Source organism: Lygodium microphyllum, chromosome 2 (assembly GCF_053477565.2).
Source record: "Lygodium microphyllum isolate KBCC chromosome 2, Lygodium_microphyllum_v1.1.10, whole genome shotgun sequence".
In the NCBI taxonomy this organism is placed as follows: Eukaryota; Viridiplantae; Streptophyta; class Polypodiopsida; order Schizaeales; family Lygodiaceae; genus Lygodium; species Lygodium microphyllum.
This window is the reverse complement of record NC_141136.1, coordinates 101,478,144-101,493,761: the sequence shown is the minus strand read 5'-3', so window position 1 is coordinate 101,493,761 and position 15,618 is coordinate 101,478,144. Positions and strand designations below refer to the sequence as shown.

At 42.3% G+C, this 15,618-nt stretch overlaps 1 protein-coding gene across 11 annotated transcripts in view; it reads left to right on the top strand.

The window, feature by feature from the left end:
- LOC148040099 (uncharacterized) overlaps positions 1-15,618 on the top strand; it is a 115,892-nt gene that overhangs the window by 28,946 nt on the left and 71,328 nt on the right. For all 11 annotated transcript variants that reach the window (XM_087696610.1, XM_087696609.1, XM_087696608.1 and 8 more), the window contains exon 2: positions 4,864-5,082. In XM_087696610.1, the coding sequence (XP_087552736.1) occupies positions 4,864-5,082 (219 nt within the window). The remainder of the gene's footprint in view (positions 1-4,863; positions 5,083-15,618) is intronic.

Sequence of the window (15,618 nt, the reverse complement as noted above, 5' to 3'; positions counted from 1 at the left end):
ACTCTTTGAGATGCTTATCATGCTCCAAGTCAAGCGGTGAAAGCTCCTCCCAAAGAAGTGTATTGCGGGCCCTTCAAGCTAGAAGGCTAGTGTAGAAAACATTGTACTTAGGAGATGGTAACTGAGTCAGTAGAATCATGGCCATATCCTTTGTAGATATTATCCTCTTGAGTGATGCAAGCTCATCCTGCATATCCTCTAGTTTGTTGATGTGATCCTTCATAGAAAGAGTCATCAACATTGAGCATTCGAAGCTTCTTCTCCAAGGAGATCCTGTGGGCAAACGTTTTTTGATGGTAAAGAGACGCAAGCTTCTTCCACACCTTTGCTGCAATCTTCAATTTGCAAACATGAACCAAGATAGAATCTTGTAGACTAAGAGAAAGGATTAGGATTGTGAGCTGAGGCGATCCCAAAGGGCTGCATGATCCATTGATGACCCATGTGTGGGGTCTTCCATAGGCCGAGGAATAGGGAGAGAGAAACTCCCAAAGGACAAAGGTGTCAAGAATGCACTCCAACTTACACGACCATAAAGAATAGTTGGAACCATCCAACTTGTCTTCTTTGGGCAAATAAGAAAGCATGGTTACTTGTATAGTGGGTGCTATGTAAGGCATCTTTAGGATGGTAGACTTAGCCTTATGGGAAACATGAAGGGGGGGAGGAGGAGAGTGGTGCTCCGAATGAGGAGTTTGAATGGGGGACTCTGACCTCAAATAAGCTCGTTGTCTCTTAAAGGAATGATGGGAGACCTCATCCTTAGAGTCAGTAAAGCCAAAAAACTGGTGTTGAGATATCTTCTAAACTTGCAAACACTAGAAAAGCTATTGTTGGTAGTGAGTAGCACTAAGACATGAGGAAATGAGCTATAGTTGATGTGTAGATGTGCCACCTAAGCAAGAAGTGCTGTCACTTGTCAGCAAAAGCTCTGTTGCCTATCGTGTAAGACTGCCGCTTGCAGCTGAAACCTTGCGTTTGACAACCAGAATATTGTTGCTTGGTTAGGGGAGCCGTCACCTAGAAGGAATGTGATGTTGCCACCCTCCATATGTAATTGCCTTGCTCTAGAGATGGTCGCATGGGTCCAGATGAGGTTGCCTTGGCCAACAGATGTTGCATTTGCAGCAAATGCAAGGTCAGGAACTCGTGTTTTGAAGAATGGGTGGTCTCCTAGTCGAATAGACTGCATTGTGTCCACTCTTAGGTGCTGAAATACCATTTCAGAGTGCGCAATGGAAGGAGGAACTCGAACACAGAGAGAAGAAGACAACAGGAGGATGAGGGAAGAAAGAAATCTGCATTGACTGAAATAAATGTTGAATGCAAACAGGACTGATCAGTCCCTGCACGCAGCCCAAGACATTAGTGAGGGCACTAGAACTGGCTGGAAATGATGATGGCAGCAGCAGCACCACAGATGGAGGAGTGTGCCAGGTGTCAGAGGAGCAGCCTGCAAAAGATGATGGTCAAAGTGGGGAGGAACCAGCTATAAATAGTTGAAGTTCCCCAAATCTAGCTGACCTGCATAAATAGGCCCTAAATATGGCTGACCTGCTGAAATAGGCCATAGGACTGCAATAAATGCAGTCTGACTGAATGGAAAAATGCCACAAATAATGTCATGGCATCCCGGACAGTTTGTGATTGGCAAGAGGTGTAAATCGACAGATAGACATAGGGAAAGGGCCTAGAAAATAGGAGAAATGCATGCTAAAGTGCCAGAGTTCTCATGTCTCTATTAGACTCTGAGAGGAGCTCAGAACTAGGAGATGAGAGAGTGACAACGCTGAAAGTGATAGGCTAACATTCCTCTCCTTTTGGCCAACATTTTATTGGCCAATCATGAGCTGATGACAATTTGACGAATCTCAAAGGACAATGTGATAACCTCCACAAGGCATTGGACGTTTGGAATTTTGGCAGGTTTTTGGTCTTCATATCAATGCTGCCAAATCCTCCCTCACTAGCTATACCAAATTGGATTTGTAGTCCTTACAATGACAAGGTATGGTGATTCCTTGTGGTAATGTTGCAAGGCATTTGGGTTATCCCTTGGGCATTGATGTTCAGCCAAAGCAATTGCTGCAATGGGTTTCTCACAGATTGGAAGCAAGTTTATTTACTAGAAATCATAGGCTTGGCCTTTCCATTTGTGCCTTAAAGTGGTTCAATCCATTATGCTACCTACACTCACTTATTTTTTGTTGCTTTTGCCCCGGATTGCCTCTACCTTGAAGGATCTTACCAATCACATTTGTTTTATGCTATGGCAAAAAGGATGTAACTGGAGCCTCCATCTTGATCGAGGAGTTGTACCCAACACAAATTATCCCTGTTGCAAGGGCTTGGGAGATGAAAATGTTCAAGACGGGGGTCATATGATGAGTAGCTCCACTATCCACAGTCCAACGAGTAGTTGAAGTACTCGATTATGATGAGTGGGCCTTTATAGTTACCTCGTCAAGAGACAACTCCCAAATGTGGATGAGACTTGCATCCTCAAATGTATCTACAAACACAACGTGGGTCTTTGTAGACCAATCTGACATGCCCTCTGGCATTGAGAACGATGTAGATTGTCATGGTTGACTAGTGTTAGCAATGTGGGTGTGGTCTCGCCATTGCCGTTGTTGAGGGTTTCCACCACCATGCCTCCCCTAATGGGGTTCGCCTGACTAGCAGGCTAGGGTTTGAGTCTTGGATTTTAGTGACGTGCCTCTTGATTTTGTCTTTTGTTCTCTTGATTTGTTTGGTATGCTCATGGAAGACAATCCTTTAGAAGGTGAATTGCCATCCACCAGAGGATAGATTGCATACTAATTACTTGCAGATGGAATTGGCTATGTCTCGCTTGCTCTCATGGGAAGGAAACAAGAAGACCATTCAAAGCTCAAACAAATGGTGCATTAGGGCCTAGTTTCTATTGCAAATGCAACCCTATCAGCTCATAGCGTGCTCATTTCTTTCTGCACAATCAGATGGGTTTTCTGGATCCATTAAGAGTGAAACTGAGGTAATCACTCATGCATTAGGTGGACATTTGCTGTGGCATTAGGAACCTTATGAGGTTTGACCAAGTTGTGAAATTTGACCAGTTAAAACAAGTCTTGTCACTAGAGGCATTCTTGGCTGTAGCAACCAGAGTGTGAGTGCTAAGTGAGGATACAGAGGGTGTGAAGGTATGCTAGGGTCTGCAAGAAAGCACTCGGAGTGCATGAATGTGACTAACACACAATGAACCCAGACAAAACACAAAAATAAAAAAGAAAGAAGCAATATGAATGAATGAGCAAAATGTATCTAGATGGAGGGAGCTCAAGGAATGGAGATTGTCCAACAATTGCTATCTCTCGTGGGAGTGGATTGAGGGAACGAGTCGTCCTTTGAGAATGTATCCAAGTGCAACAAAACCTCCAATGATGATGGTGATGCAGTAAACTAGAGCTGAGGGTGATTTTGTGTGAAGTCCAATTAGGAAGAACACCTTGACAAGCTTAAATGAGTTTTCCTAAGATGTAGGGAATATTGCTGTCACGTAATCCTTTAAAGTGCCCATTTTTGATTAAGCATGGTTGCATCCTAGGACACAGTATCTAGAAAAGGGATAGCCCAGGACGTCACATAGATTAAAGTGATCATTGACTGTTACGGCCAGTTGATCCTGAAGGGATTCAATGGTTTCTTAGGACACACCTGTTCCTATATGCACTTTGTTCTTAACTACAATATCATTGGTAGACCTTTATACAAGCTGCTTATAGTACTCTTGTGGATGGATGAATGCCAAGAAGCATATGTAAAGTTGAAGAAGGCCCTTATATCCAAAAATAAGGTGCATAAAACAATGATAAAGCAAAACTCGATTACCTCTTTACTCTAGTCTTGCATATGTTAGGACTGTAAGAGCTTTAACTCTTGGTATGCTGTTGGAAGTGTGTAGGCTCGAATAACATTGAAGATCACAGAAGAGCTATCCCAAAGTGAGCTACTAAGTGCACACTCACAACAAGTTGGAAGCAAGAGAAGCACTAACCAAGAGTGAGTGAACAATTACTGTTGCATCACATGTGGGTGCCAAATAGGGTTCTTTTATATAGGATGCAACTGGTATGAGACTCTAGAGAGGTGGCATGGAAAACAGGTGACAAGACTGACCATGACTGTGTACCTAGAGGAGTCCTAGAAACACTTTATTGAGTACATATTTTTAACAGTTGTTCATGATCTTAAGGTAAAGTGTTAGGTGAGTTGGTGGAAATCCACCGTGCGATGTGGGCATATTATGGTCAAGCAATTTAGCTTTGGAGTTATTCTAGTACACTTGGTAAGGGAAAATCAGCAAAAGAAGGAAACAACTCAATACATTGAATCTTGATTTGCTGAAGAGGCATGCGTGGTAATAACCTTTGTGGGAAAGAAGAGTTGAAGTACTCTACAAAGTAAAAGACAGCTAAGGCACTAACTTTTGAACCCAGCCTTCTGAATTAGGATACACTGTGATCTCGTTATTATATGCCTGACATGACAGGCAGGCATTGTGCTTGCTCTGTCAATCCTGCCATCATAATAGCTGCGTGGCACAAAGGAGTGATATTGGTTTAAAGTGTAGGATGGAGAATCTGGGGACTGAATACTTTCTTCCCGTGCTGCCTTGATTGTTACATTTTTTAGACATATTTGCCTTTAAGAACCAGTGTTTCCTCAAATATGTGACAGATGGCCCATGGGCATGCTGTTTTGTCAATGAAGCTAAAGTTGCTTTATTTGTTAACACTTAAGAGCTTTATGAAGTACAAACTGTTTGATGTTAAGTTTGTTACAAGTCCTTCACTGTTAACTTGCATTGAACATTACTTGCAGGTCCCACAGAGGTTATACTCTCTTGCAGATTTGCGATTGAATAATATAGAGACAGACTGTCTTTTGTCTCCTGTGGACTCTACACTTGGAGAAGTTCGAAGGAATCTACAAATTGCTGCAGCCTTGGGTGGCTTGGTTATGTGGCAGACATTGCAGTTAAATCAAATTCAAGTGCTTGGCATCTTACTTGCCCTTACTCTGGCCTCGGGCATAGATCTGGTCAGATTTGCTAGTAGATCAGTGAACTGCATTTGCAATCAATTTGTTAATAATGCAAATATATGCTGAAAGTATAAATCAAGTGAAGGCCATTTATATCACTGTGGAGATCAATGCTGAGGCTAATCATTTGATCATGATCAATCATGGTGCTTTTCAGAAGTGTTTTCCTGTAATGACAATACAAACTCAAAGAGCAGGCTCCTATGGCGAGTCTCGTTGCTGCACTACTACTACATAATTTACTGTGATGGCCATGCAAACTTAGAGATCAAGCTTTTATAACACTCTCATTGAGGTGGTGGCAAATATATATTACATGACATTGGGGTGGAATCCTTGTAAAAGGGGTTGCTTAATCCAGTTTTTGGCGCCAATACAATAACTGGAATTACATGACTTAGACATTTGTACTCAAATGCTGTAATGAATGCTATCAACCATGTCCAGGTTGGTTCCCTCATACTGAAGTCTTGGAAAAGACTCCAACTTACTGGCTTTTTCCCTCGTGTAGAATTATTTCTGTTTTGTGTTTCTGTGACATCAATGTGTCTGATACCTTTGTCTACACCATTTGGAAAATTACTGACAACAGTTACCAGATGCCCATACATGATATTAACCAAGATACTTTTGGGCAAGCTCTACAGTTGTTTCGAGAGGATGCTGGACTGTTTCTAAATTTTAGGACATATCCATTTTATTACCTGTTAGAGGAGTCGATTGACAGCAACTACATGGTCTCTGCCATAAAAGAAGACCATCTTGCATTGTCTGTAGCTTCAGAAAATCAGATTCTTTCCTTACATATTAGATTATGAAAGTCTTACTGGAAAGATCCTTCAGGCCTTCTATCAGTGGTCTGATGTGCGTGCTAGGTTTAATATTCTATGATGCTGGACTCTTTTTTTTTTTGGCAAGTTTTTCTCTAGAGAAAAGAAATTCCTATCAGTGATCTCAGGGAAATTCCCTCGAGGTTAAAAACAAAATACAAAGAAGGCTGGCCCTGTAAAGAGCAACTGAGTTTTCATAGGTACAATGGTTGTATAAGTAACCAATTTGGTGGGGTATACTGCTAGACCATATAAGGGGCTAGGTGAAGTAAGGTGCCAGAACTGCGTGTTCGCAAGAAACAATCTCTCCTCCTTTTCCTCTTAGAACCATTGTACAACCTCTCCCATCTCCTATGGAGAGTATGGGTGATCTTTAAATCCTAGAAAGAGTCTATATAGAGAAAACATTGTGGAGGTCTATAGCATGGCTACACTTTGCAGTTCAAATGTACCGGGCAATGATACTAGCAATTGATGTACCCTGTTGGTGTGGAGGATGATCCCTGCTTGGCTTTGGAGAGGCAGAAGTGTCCTCACCTAGTGTGCTTGAGTTCCCAAGTGGGAAAGGGGTCGGATTGCCCTTGGCCTTTGACTCTTGAGTGACAGTCCTCGTCAAAATGACCACTGGCAATGCGGACAATACCTATTTCTCTTGGGGATATTTGCCAACCTAGTTTCAATCCTATAAGGAAGTTATGTTGCTCCTCACTACTCGACTCAGTCTTGATGTTGGTCTTTCCACCTCCTTGCTTCCACTTTTGGAAACCCAAGTCCCCATTTGAATATGTTGAATGGGGTTTCTTATGAAATTGATGGAGCAACCTTGCAATATGCAAAAGTTGACATTCAAAACCATAGAAAGTGGGTAATTGGGGCTGTAATCCTTTGGGGCACACACCTAGTCACCATGCGAGGCACTTCGATGCCACATGTAGCACCTAGTCACACACTCCTCTATCCCATGCCACCCACTTATCCTCCACCTCACACACCCATCCATGCATTTGCATCAGCCAAGCATGCATTTACGGATAAGACTTCTTTCAATGGGTATAACCGGCTACGACTTGGTCTAACTGGATGTTTTATGTCAGATTTCCAAGCCTTGTGGGAACTTGTTCAAGGAGAGGACCCCTAGCTTGGCCCCTATCAGTCCCCATATGAGGTAGATCGTTCTTGGAAAAGTAGAAATGCCATTGCTATCATCGAGCTCACATAGGAACTCATGCCTAAGGTTCACTCAAAACTGCAACACTTCGACCTTGCATCATTGGTTGCATCTGGTCGATCGTTGCACAGCTTGTGATTGTACTCCACATCTCAACCTCAACCACGAACTTCAAGAGTTCAAAATCACTGAGAGGGATGATTTGACTATCAAGTAATTTGACTTCTACTAATTGAATTCGCCACGAGTGGCTTACACAAGTCAATCGACAATTGAGTTACTTCATTCATGAACAAGCAGCCAAACAAACATTCCAATTGAGTTATTTCGTTCATGAACAAGCAGCCAAACAAGCATTCCAATTTTATCAAGTAAATTATCAACTTTCTATGATTTTGAATGTCAACTTTTGCATATTGCAAGGTTGCTCCATCAATTTCATAAGAAATCCCATTTAACATATTCAAATGGGGACTTGGGTTTCCAGAAGTGAAAGCAAGGAGGTGAAAAGACCAACATCAAGACTGAGTCAAGTAGTGAGGAGCAACATAACTTCCTTATAGGATTGAAACTAGGTTAGCAAATATCCCCAAGAGAAATAGGTATTGTCCGCATTGCCAGTGGTCATTTTGACGAGGATTGTCACTCAAGAGTCAAAGGCCAAGGGCAATCTGACCCTCTTTCCCACTTGGGAACTCAAGCACACTAGGTGAGGACACTTCTGCCCCTCCAAAGCCAAGTAGGGATCATCCTCCACACCAACAGGATACATCAATTGCTAGTATCATTGCTCGGTACATTTGAACTGCAAAGTGTAGCCATGCTATAGACCTCCACAATATTTTCTCTATATAGACTCTTTCTAGGATTTAAAGATCATCCATACTCTCCACAGGAGATGGGAGAGGTTGTACAGTGGTTCTAAGAGAAAAAGGAGGAGAGATTCTTTCTTGCAGACACGCAGTTCTGGTGCCTTACTTCACCTAGCTCCTTATATGGTCTAGCAGTATACCCCACTAAATTGGTTATTTATACAACCATTGTACCTATGAAAACTCAGTTGCTCTTTACAAGGCCAACCTTCTTTGTACTTTGTTTTTAACCTCGAGGGAATTTCCTTGAGTATCACTAATAGGAATTTCTTTTCTCTAGAGAAAAAGAACTTGCTAGAAAAAAAGAGTCCATCATCATAGAATATTAAACCTCGCATGCACATCAGACCACTGATAGAGTGCTTGAAGGATCTTTCCAGTAAGACTTTCATAATCTAATATGTAAGGAAAGTATGTAATTTTATTTGATAAAATTGGAATGTTTGTTTGGCTGCTTGTTCATGAACGAAGTAACTCAATTGGAATGTTTGTTTGGCTGCTTGTTCATGAATGAAGTAACTCAATTGTTGATTGACTTGTGTAAGCCAGTTGTGGCGAATTCAATGAGTAGAAGTCAAATTACTTGATAGTCAAATCATCCCTCTCAAAGTTGAGGTTGAGATGTCGGGTACAATCACAAGTTGTGCAACGATTGACCGGATGCAACCAATGATGCAAGGTCGAAGTGTTGCAGTTTTGAGTGAACCTTAGGCATGAGTTTCTATGTGAGCTCGATGATAGCAATGGCATTTCTACTTTTCCAAGAATGATCTACCTCATATGGGGATTGATAGGGGACAAGCTAGGGGTCCTCTCCTTGAACAAGTTCCCACAAGGCTTGGGAATCCGACATGAAACATCCAGTTAGACCAAGTCGTAGTCTGTTATACCCATTGGAAGGAGTCTTATCTGTAAATGCATGCTTGGCTGATGCAAATGTATGGATGGGTGTGTGAGGTGGAGGATAAGTGGGTGGCATGGGATAGAGGAGTGTGTGACTAGGTGCTACATGTGGCATCGAAGTGCCTCGCATGGTGACTAGCTGTGTGCCCCAAAGGAGGTGATTGACTTTTATGTAGTCCATATGCCGGAAAGGTGTAGGTTGGGCCACTTGGTAGTGTTGGGAATAAAGGCCTCGTGCCTTTTAAATGTGCTTGGGTGTGAACACACCCTTAGCACTTGTACTTACACATATATATCTATCTAAAAACCTAAAGGTACACACTCGTCATTGTACCTACAAACGTGCTCACTCTCTACTTTGCTCTCTCTCACTTTCTCTGTCTCTCACTGCGCATAGCGTAGCGACAATCTGTCTCGATCTTTGTGTCTAAGTGGTCCCTACAAACTGGTATCACAGTTGCGGTTGAGGTGTTTGTGCTTCTTGGAGTTTGAATAGGAAAGGCAAGCAGGAGAGTCACTGACGTGACATGTAGCTTGTGGGCAGCGGTAGACAGCAGTTAGTCGCGACGAGCCTAGATAATTGCTGGAGACCAGGGGACAGTGGGAGCAGCAGTTGACTGGACCAGGCATTTGACCTGCTGACGTGCAGCGGACCGGATGTCTCCAATGGGGCGGGACCAATGGGCGGGCGCGACTAGCGGGCGGCGGCAACTTTGCAAGCACGACAGGTCACGGACCTGAATGGCCCGTTGACCCGTAAGTTTCCTCCCCTTGTTTTTTCCAAAAACATTTGATTTTGCTTTTTCCTCCTCTCCTCTAGGCATTCGTGCGCGCAAGCACAGTGTGGAGCTTTGTGCAAAATTGAGCTAGAAATTTGGGGCTTTTCTCGAATTTGGGGATCTCAACACAAAATTGGACTATTTGACTTAGAAATTGCAAAGTCGGTGCACATTTACCTGGGAATTTTGGGGCTTTCACATTTTGGTGAAATTCTTTCAATTTCACTGAAATTAGTGCACGAAGGACTTGGAAAATTTGGGGATTTGTCCAGATTTGGTGCGAGCAAGATGCAACAGTGATATTTGTCTTAGAAATTGCAAGAATTTGTGACATTTTGTCCTTGACATTTGGGGCTTTCATGTACATGCGCAAATTGGGCTGAAATTTACCCAATTTCTCGACATTGATGCACATTGGACCTCGTGCAATTTGGGGCTTTTACAGTTTGGGCAAAATTTGTTCAGCATTTGGTCATTTTATGTACATGCAGGTTGAATTCCACGCAATTTGGACATCAACACTTGGTAAAATTTGGGGGTTTTGCTGAAATTGCTCTATTTTGGCAAAATTGGACTGTTCTATGCATGACAGAGAAAATGCATATGTGTTTTGATGCTTTGAGCAGAAAATTTTGAGGCTTTTGACTGTTCGTGTCAAATTTTATGCCCGTGTGTACATGTACAACAGAAATTCCAGTTGAAATTTTGGGATTCCTCATGTAATGTGATGTATATCCCCTTGCAACAGCTGTAATCAGTTGGATAATGCTGTAGCACATGGTTTGGTGCTTCTGAAAATTTAATTACAGATCTGAAATCTGTGCTTCTGCATGGTCATTTATTGCTGATTGGTACTTGTTTGTACCTTGGTCACTTGGGTGACAACTTGGGGTTGCATTTGCTGGTTTTTTGGTCACATTTGGGCTGAAAATCATGGCTGGCAGCCATGACAACAGTAATCTAATGCACATAAAGAAGCTTGAAGGCGCACACAATTTTGCAGTTTGGCAAAAGCAGTGCTACAATATCCTGTTACAAAAGAAGCAGGCAAAGCCGATCAAAATCAAAGGGGCAAAGCCCGCGGACATGGATCAGGACGATTGGGATGAGTTAAATGAGCTTACATGCTCAACCATAGAGCTATCGATTTTTGATGCCTTGCTCTTCAACATTGAAGGTTTGGATTCTGCATATGCTATATGGACTAGACTGAAAGAATTGTATGCACAAAAGAGTTCTGCAAGCAAAGTGTATTGGCTGAAAAAGCTTATGGATTTGCGTATGAAAGAGGTTACATCAATGTCTAGTCACTTGAGTGAGTTTAACTCCATTTTCAGCCAGCTGGTTGCCTTGAAGTTTATGATTGATGAGGAATTTAAGGCTACTTTCTTGCTTTGCACTCTACTAGAGAGTTGGGATACATTCAAGACTGCTATGAGGAATTCTAATGTAATCCTTTTGTATATTGATGTAGAGAGTGCTCTACTTATGGAAGAGATGAATTGGCAGAACATTGCATCCAGTAAGTCTTCCAGTGCTTTGCATACTAGGGGTAGATCACAGCAAAAGAGCAAATATGATGGCAAGGGACACAGTAAATTACGTGGCAAAGATGTTGAATGTCATCATTGTGGCAAGAAGGGTCACTTTAAACGTGATTGCTACAAATGGAAGAAAGAGAAAGGAAAAGGCAAGAAGACAGATGATAGCAAGGAAGAGAAGAAGGACAGTCAGCCTAAGAAGAGCAGTGTAAAAATTGAAGAGGTGAATGTAGTCACTCATGACAGCGACAGTGGGAGTGATGTACTCTTTGTCTCTTCACACTTTGGTGCATATGCTTTACTTGTACAGATGATGACATGCATACCTGGATTCTTGATTCAAGTGCTTCCTTTCATGTCACCCCTCATCGTGAGTGGTTTTCTGCCTTTATAGGGGTTCGACATGGTGTTGTCCATCTTGGGGACAACTATGCATGTGAGATTGTAGGTATTGGCAGTGTGCAGTTACAGTTTCAGCATGGCACTGTCTTTACACTTCAACATGTATGGCATATACCTCAGCTCAAGAAGAGCTTGATTAGCACAGGGCAGCTAGATGATGTTGGTTTTCATACCACCTTTGGTGATGGAAAATGGAAGATCTGTAAGGGATCTAGGGTTATTGCCAGAGGTTGCAAGAGTAATACTTTGTATCCACTTCATGTATCTAGTGTGCGTAACCATATTGTTGCCGTGATCGAGTAGCCAAGCGTTTCTTTGTGGCATGGCCGGTTGGGATACATGAGTCAAATATGAATGAAAGTTCTTTCTCGTTTGGGTTACTTGCTTTGTCTTCGTTATACTGATTTTGAGCATTGTGATCATCGTCTCAGAAAAAGTCTCTCTCTTTGAAATCTTCTCCTCTAGACTTAATACATTCGGATATATGTCAAATGCTAGGATTATATTTAGGGGAAAGAAATATTTTGTCACCTTTGTCAATGATGCTATACGGAAGGTATGGGTTTATCCCATTCATCGCAAGGATGAAGTGCTTGTTAAGTTTAAAAAATTATTGGCATTGGCTGAAAATCAGACAGATAAGACACTTAAGTGTCTTCGCTCTAACAATGGTGGGGAATATGTGTTCAAGGCCTTTCAGGCATTCTATGAGAGCAAAGGGATAAAGAGGGAGCTCATTGCCCTCTCATAATCCGCCCCAAAATGGAGTTGCAGAGTGTATGAATCTGACCATACAGGATAAAGTCCATATGATGCTGTCTCATGCTGCATTACCCTATGGTTTTTGGGCAGAGGCTGTTATGACAGCCGTTCACTTGATTAATTGGTCACCAAACAGGTCTTTGGGGGGAGGGGAGTTCGCCAAGAAGTGTGGTCGGGCAAGCCACCTTCATATGCTCATTTGAAAGTGTTTGGTTGTGAGGCTTTTGTGCACATTCGTAAAGAAAAATGCAGCAAACTTGAGCCAAAGTCCTGTGAATGCATTTTCCTAGGATATGGTGACGAGGGTGAAATGGGGTATAGATTGTGGGATCTCGAGAAAAGGAAAGTAGTACACAGCAATGACGTTATCTTCTGGGAAGATCGCATGCACAAACAGCCCGAAAAGACTGAGGAGGTTCATAGGGTTGTATTCCGGGAAGAAATACCTTTTGGACAGCAAAATGTGCCCGCTGTATAGCAGCAAATATCTGCTGTAAATGAACTTGTAATGCAGGAAATGATCAGCCAGCTATTGCCCATGAAAATGAGCCATTACATGTGCAAGAACAGCCAGGACAGCAAGTTGTTAATGCTGATTTGCAGGCTGAAATGCCAGGACAGCATGCTGAAAATGGAAATTTGCAGAAACAGCCAGCAAACAATGACCATTCGGTTAGGAGATCATCTAGGGCTGCTAGACAATGTGACAGGTTTGTTCTTGGTGCAATTAATGTGGCTGATTATGTCATGTTGACAGACTGTGGTGAACCATCTTGCTTGAAGGAAGCAATGGACAGACAAGACAACAAGAAATGGTATAAAGCCATGCTATTAGAGATGTAATCTCTTGAAAAAATATGGCACTTGGGATTTGGTGCAGTTGCCTAAAGAGCAGAAAGCTCTTCCATACAAATGGGTTTACAAGATGGTCACTTCTAGTTCCTCACCAAAGTACAAAGCAAGATTGGTTGCAAAGGGGTACAAGCAAGAGCATGAAATTGACTTTGATGAGATTTTCTCTCCTATAGTCAAGATGACTACATTGAGAACCATTTTGGGCTTGGTTGCAGTTGAGGATATGGAGCTCATACAGATGGATGTAAAGACTACGTTTTTACATGGTGATCTGCATGAAGGCATATATATGTAGCAGCTTGAAGGGTTTGTTGAACAAGGGAAAGAAAAAATGATATGTAAACTCCAAAGGAGTTTGTATGGGCTGAAATAAGCACCAAAAGAATGGTATTATAAGTTTGATACATTCATGCAGTCCCAAGGCTTTTATAGAAGTCAAGTGGATCACTGCTTGTACACCAAGAAGGCAGCAGATGGAAGCCTGATTATCTTGGTTTTGTATGTTGATGACATGTTGATTGCTGGCAGGGTTACTCATGCCTTGGATTCATTAAAGCAAAGTCTTGATGGCAGCTTTGACATGAAGGATCTTGGTGATGCAAATCACATTCTTGGCATGCGAATACTCAGAGATAGATCGAAAGGCTCACTCTATCTATCTCAGTAGGAGTATATCTCCAAAGTTTTGCAGCGTTTTAATATGGAGGGGGGGGGGAAACAATTGGGGTTCCATTGTCTCCATATGTGAAACTTAGTGGAGAGGACAGCCCTACATCTGATGATGAGAAGGCTGAAATGGCCAAGATACCATATGCTTCAGTTGTTGGCAGTTTGATGTATGCTATGGTTGCTATATGTCTTGACATTGCCTTTGCAGTGGGAGTGGTTAGCAGATACATAGCAACCCTTGGCAAGAAGCTTTGGGATGTAGTGAAAGGTATTATGAGATATCTCAAATGCACAAAGGAGTTGTGCATCTGCTTTGGAAAGCAGAAGGTATCTGTTGTTAGCTTTACGGATGTAGACTATGTTGGTCATGCGGACTGCAGGAAGTTTTTTTCTGGGTATGTGTTTACTTTCACAAGAGGAGCAGTCTCTTGGATCTCCAGGCTACAAAAGTGTGTTGCATTGTCTACTACAGAGGCAGAGTGTGTGGCTGCTACTAAGGCATGCAAGGAGGCTTTATGGCTTTTACGTCTGGTGGGAGAGCTTGGCATCACAGAGTTACCTGTTCTCCATTGTGATAGTCAGAGTGCTATCATGCTAGCACGAAATCCTGTCTTTCATACAAAGACAAAGCACATACAGGTGAAGTACCACTTCATTAGAGATGTACTTGACAGCAAAAGCATTGAGCTTATCAAAGTGTATACAGGTGATAACCCTACAGACCTTCTCACAAAGGGTCTTCCAGTAGAGCGGTTTGCTCATTGCCGACAGATGATGGGAGTTGGATAGATATATGTATTTCAGCTTTGTACATACCTAGACTTAGCTGATTCTTTTCTCCTCTTAAAGGCACATTGCCTTTAGGTGGGAGGTTGTTGGGAATAAAGGCCTCGTACCTTTTAAATGTGCTCGGGTGTGAACACACCCTTAGCACTTGTACTTACACATATATATCTATTTAAAAACCTAAAGGTACACTCTCTACTCTGTTCTCTCTCTCTCTCTCTCTCTCTGTCTCTCACTATGCATAGCGACAGTCTGTCTCGATCTCCGTGCCTAACCGGTCCCTACCGGTAGTGACATGTTGACAAATTGTGGCCACTTGAGAGATGGGAGAGTAGGGTGGGGCTTGATATGTGTGTGTGGTATACCCTTGTGTGTAAGTCCCCATTGATGCTTGGTTTAAGGTGATAAACCCCTACCACTGGTGCACCTCCACCACTTGGTTGTGTAAAAGTAGAGGGCCTAAAAGAATAAGATGTGCCTATGCTTGATGGTTCCCTCGGGGGTGTGTGGTACTACTAATAGAGAGGTAAAGTGAAGGTGGAAATGAAAGTTTAGCGGAAGAAAAAGGCGGGATTTGGAATTGTGGTGTAGATGGAATTGAATCAGATGCAATGGTTTGGCTTTGTGTGGGAGATTGATATGTAGATGATGGAATGTATGAAGATGATCACTGACAGCAAACTTACTAGAAGAAGGAAAGCTTGATGAAGGAAAACTGGAAGAAGAGTTACTTGATTCTCTCTTATAACCACGTCTTCTTGTGTTAACATATAGGAATCTGTCCTCTTCAGGAATCGGTTCAGAGAACAAACTTTGCAATTTATATTTTTCATAACTAATTCCATAGTCTTGCACGAGAGTAGGAGCAGATGGTGCACAACAGCTGCCAGGGGTGTATCATTGCCAGGGCAGGCTGGATACACAGTCCACAAACTAAGATGTCCTCCTCTGCATGGGGTGTAGACA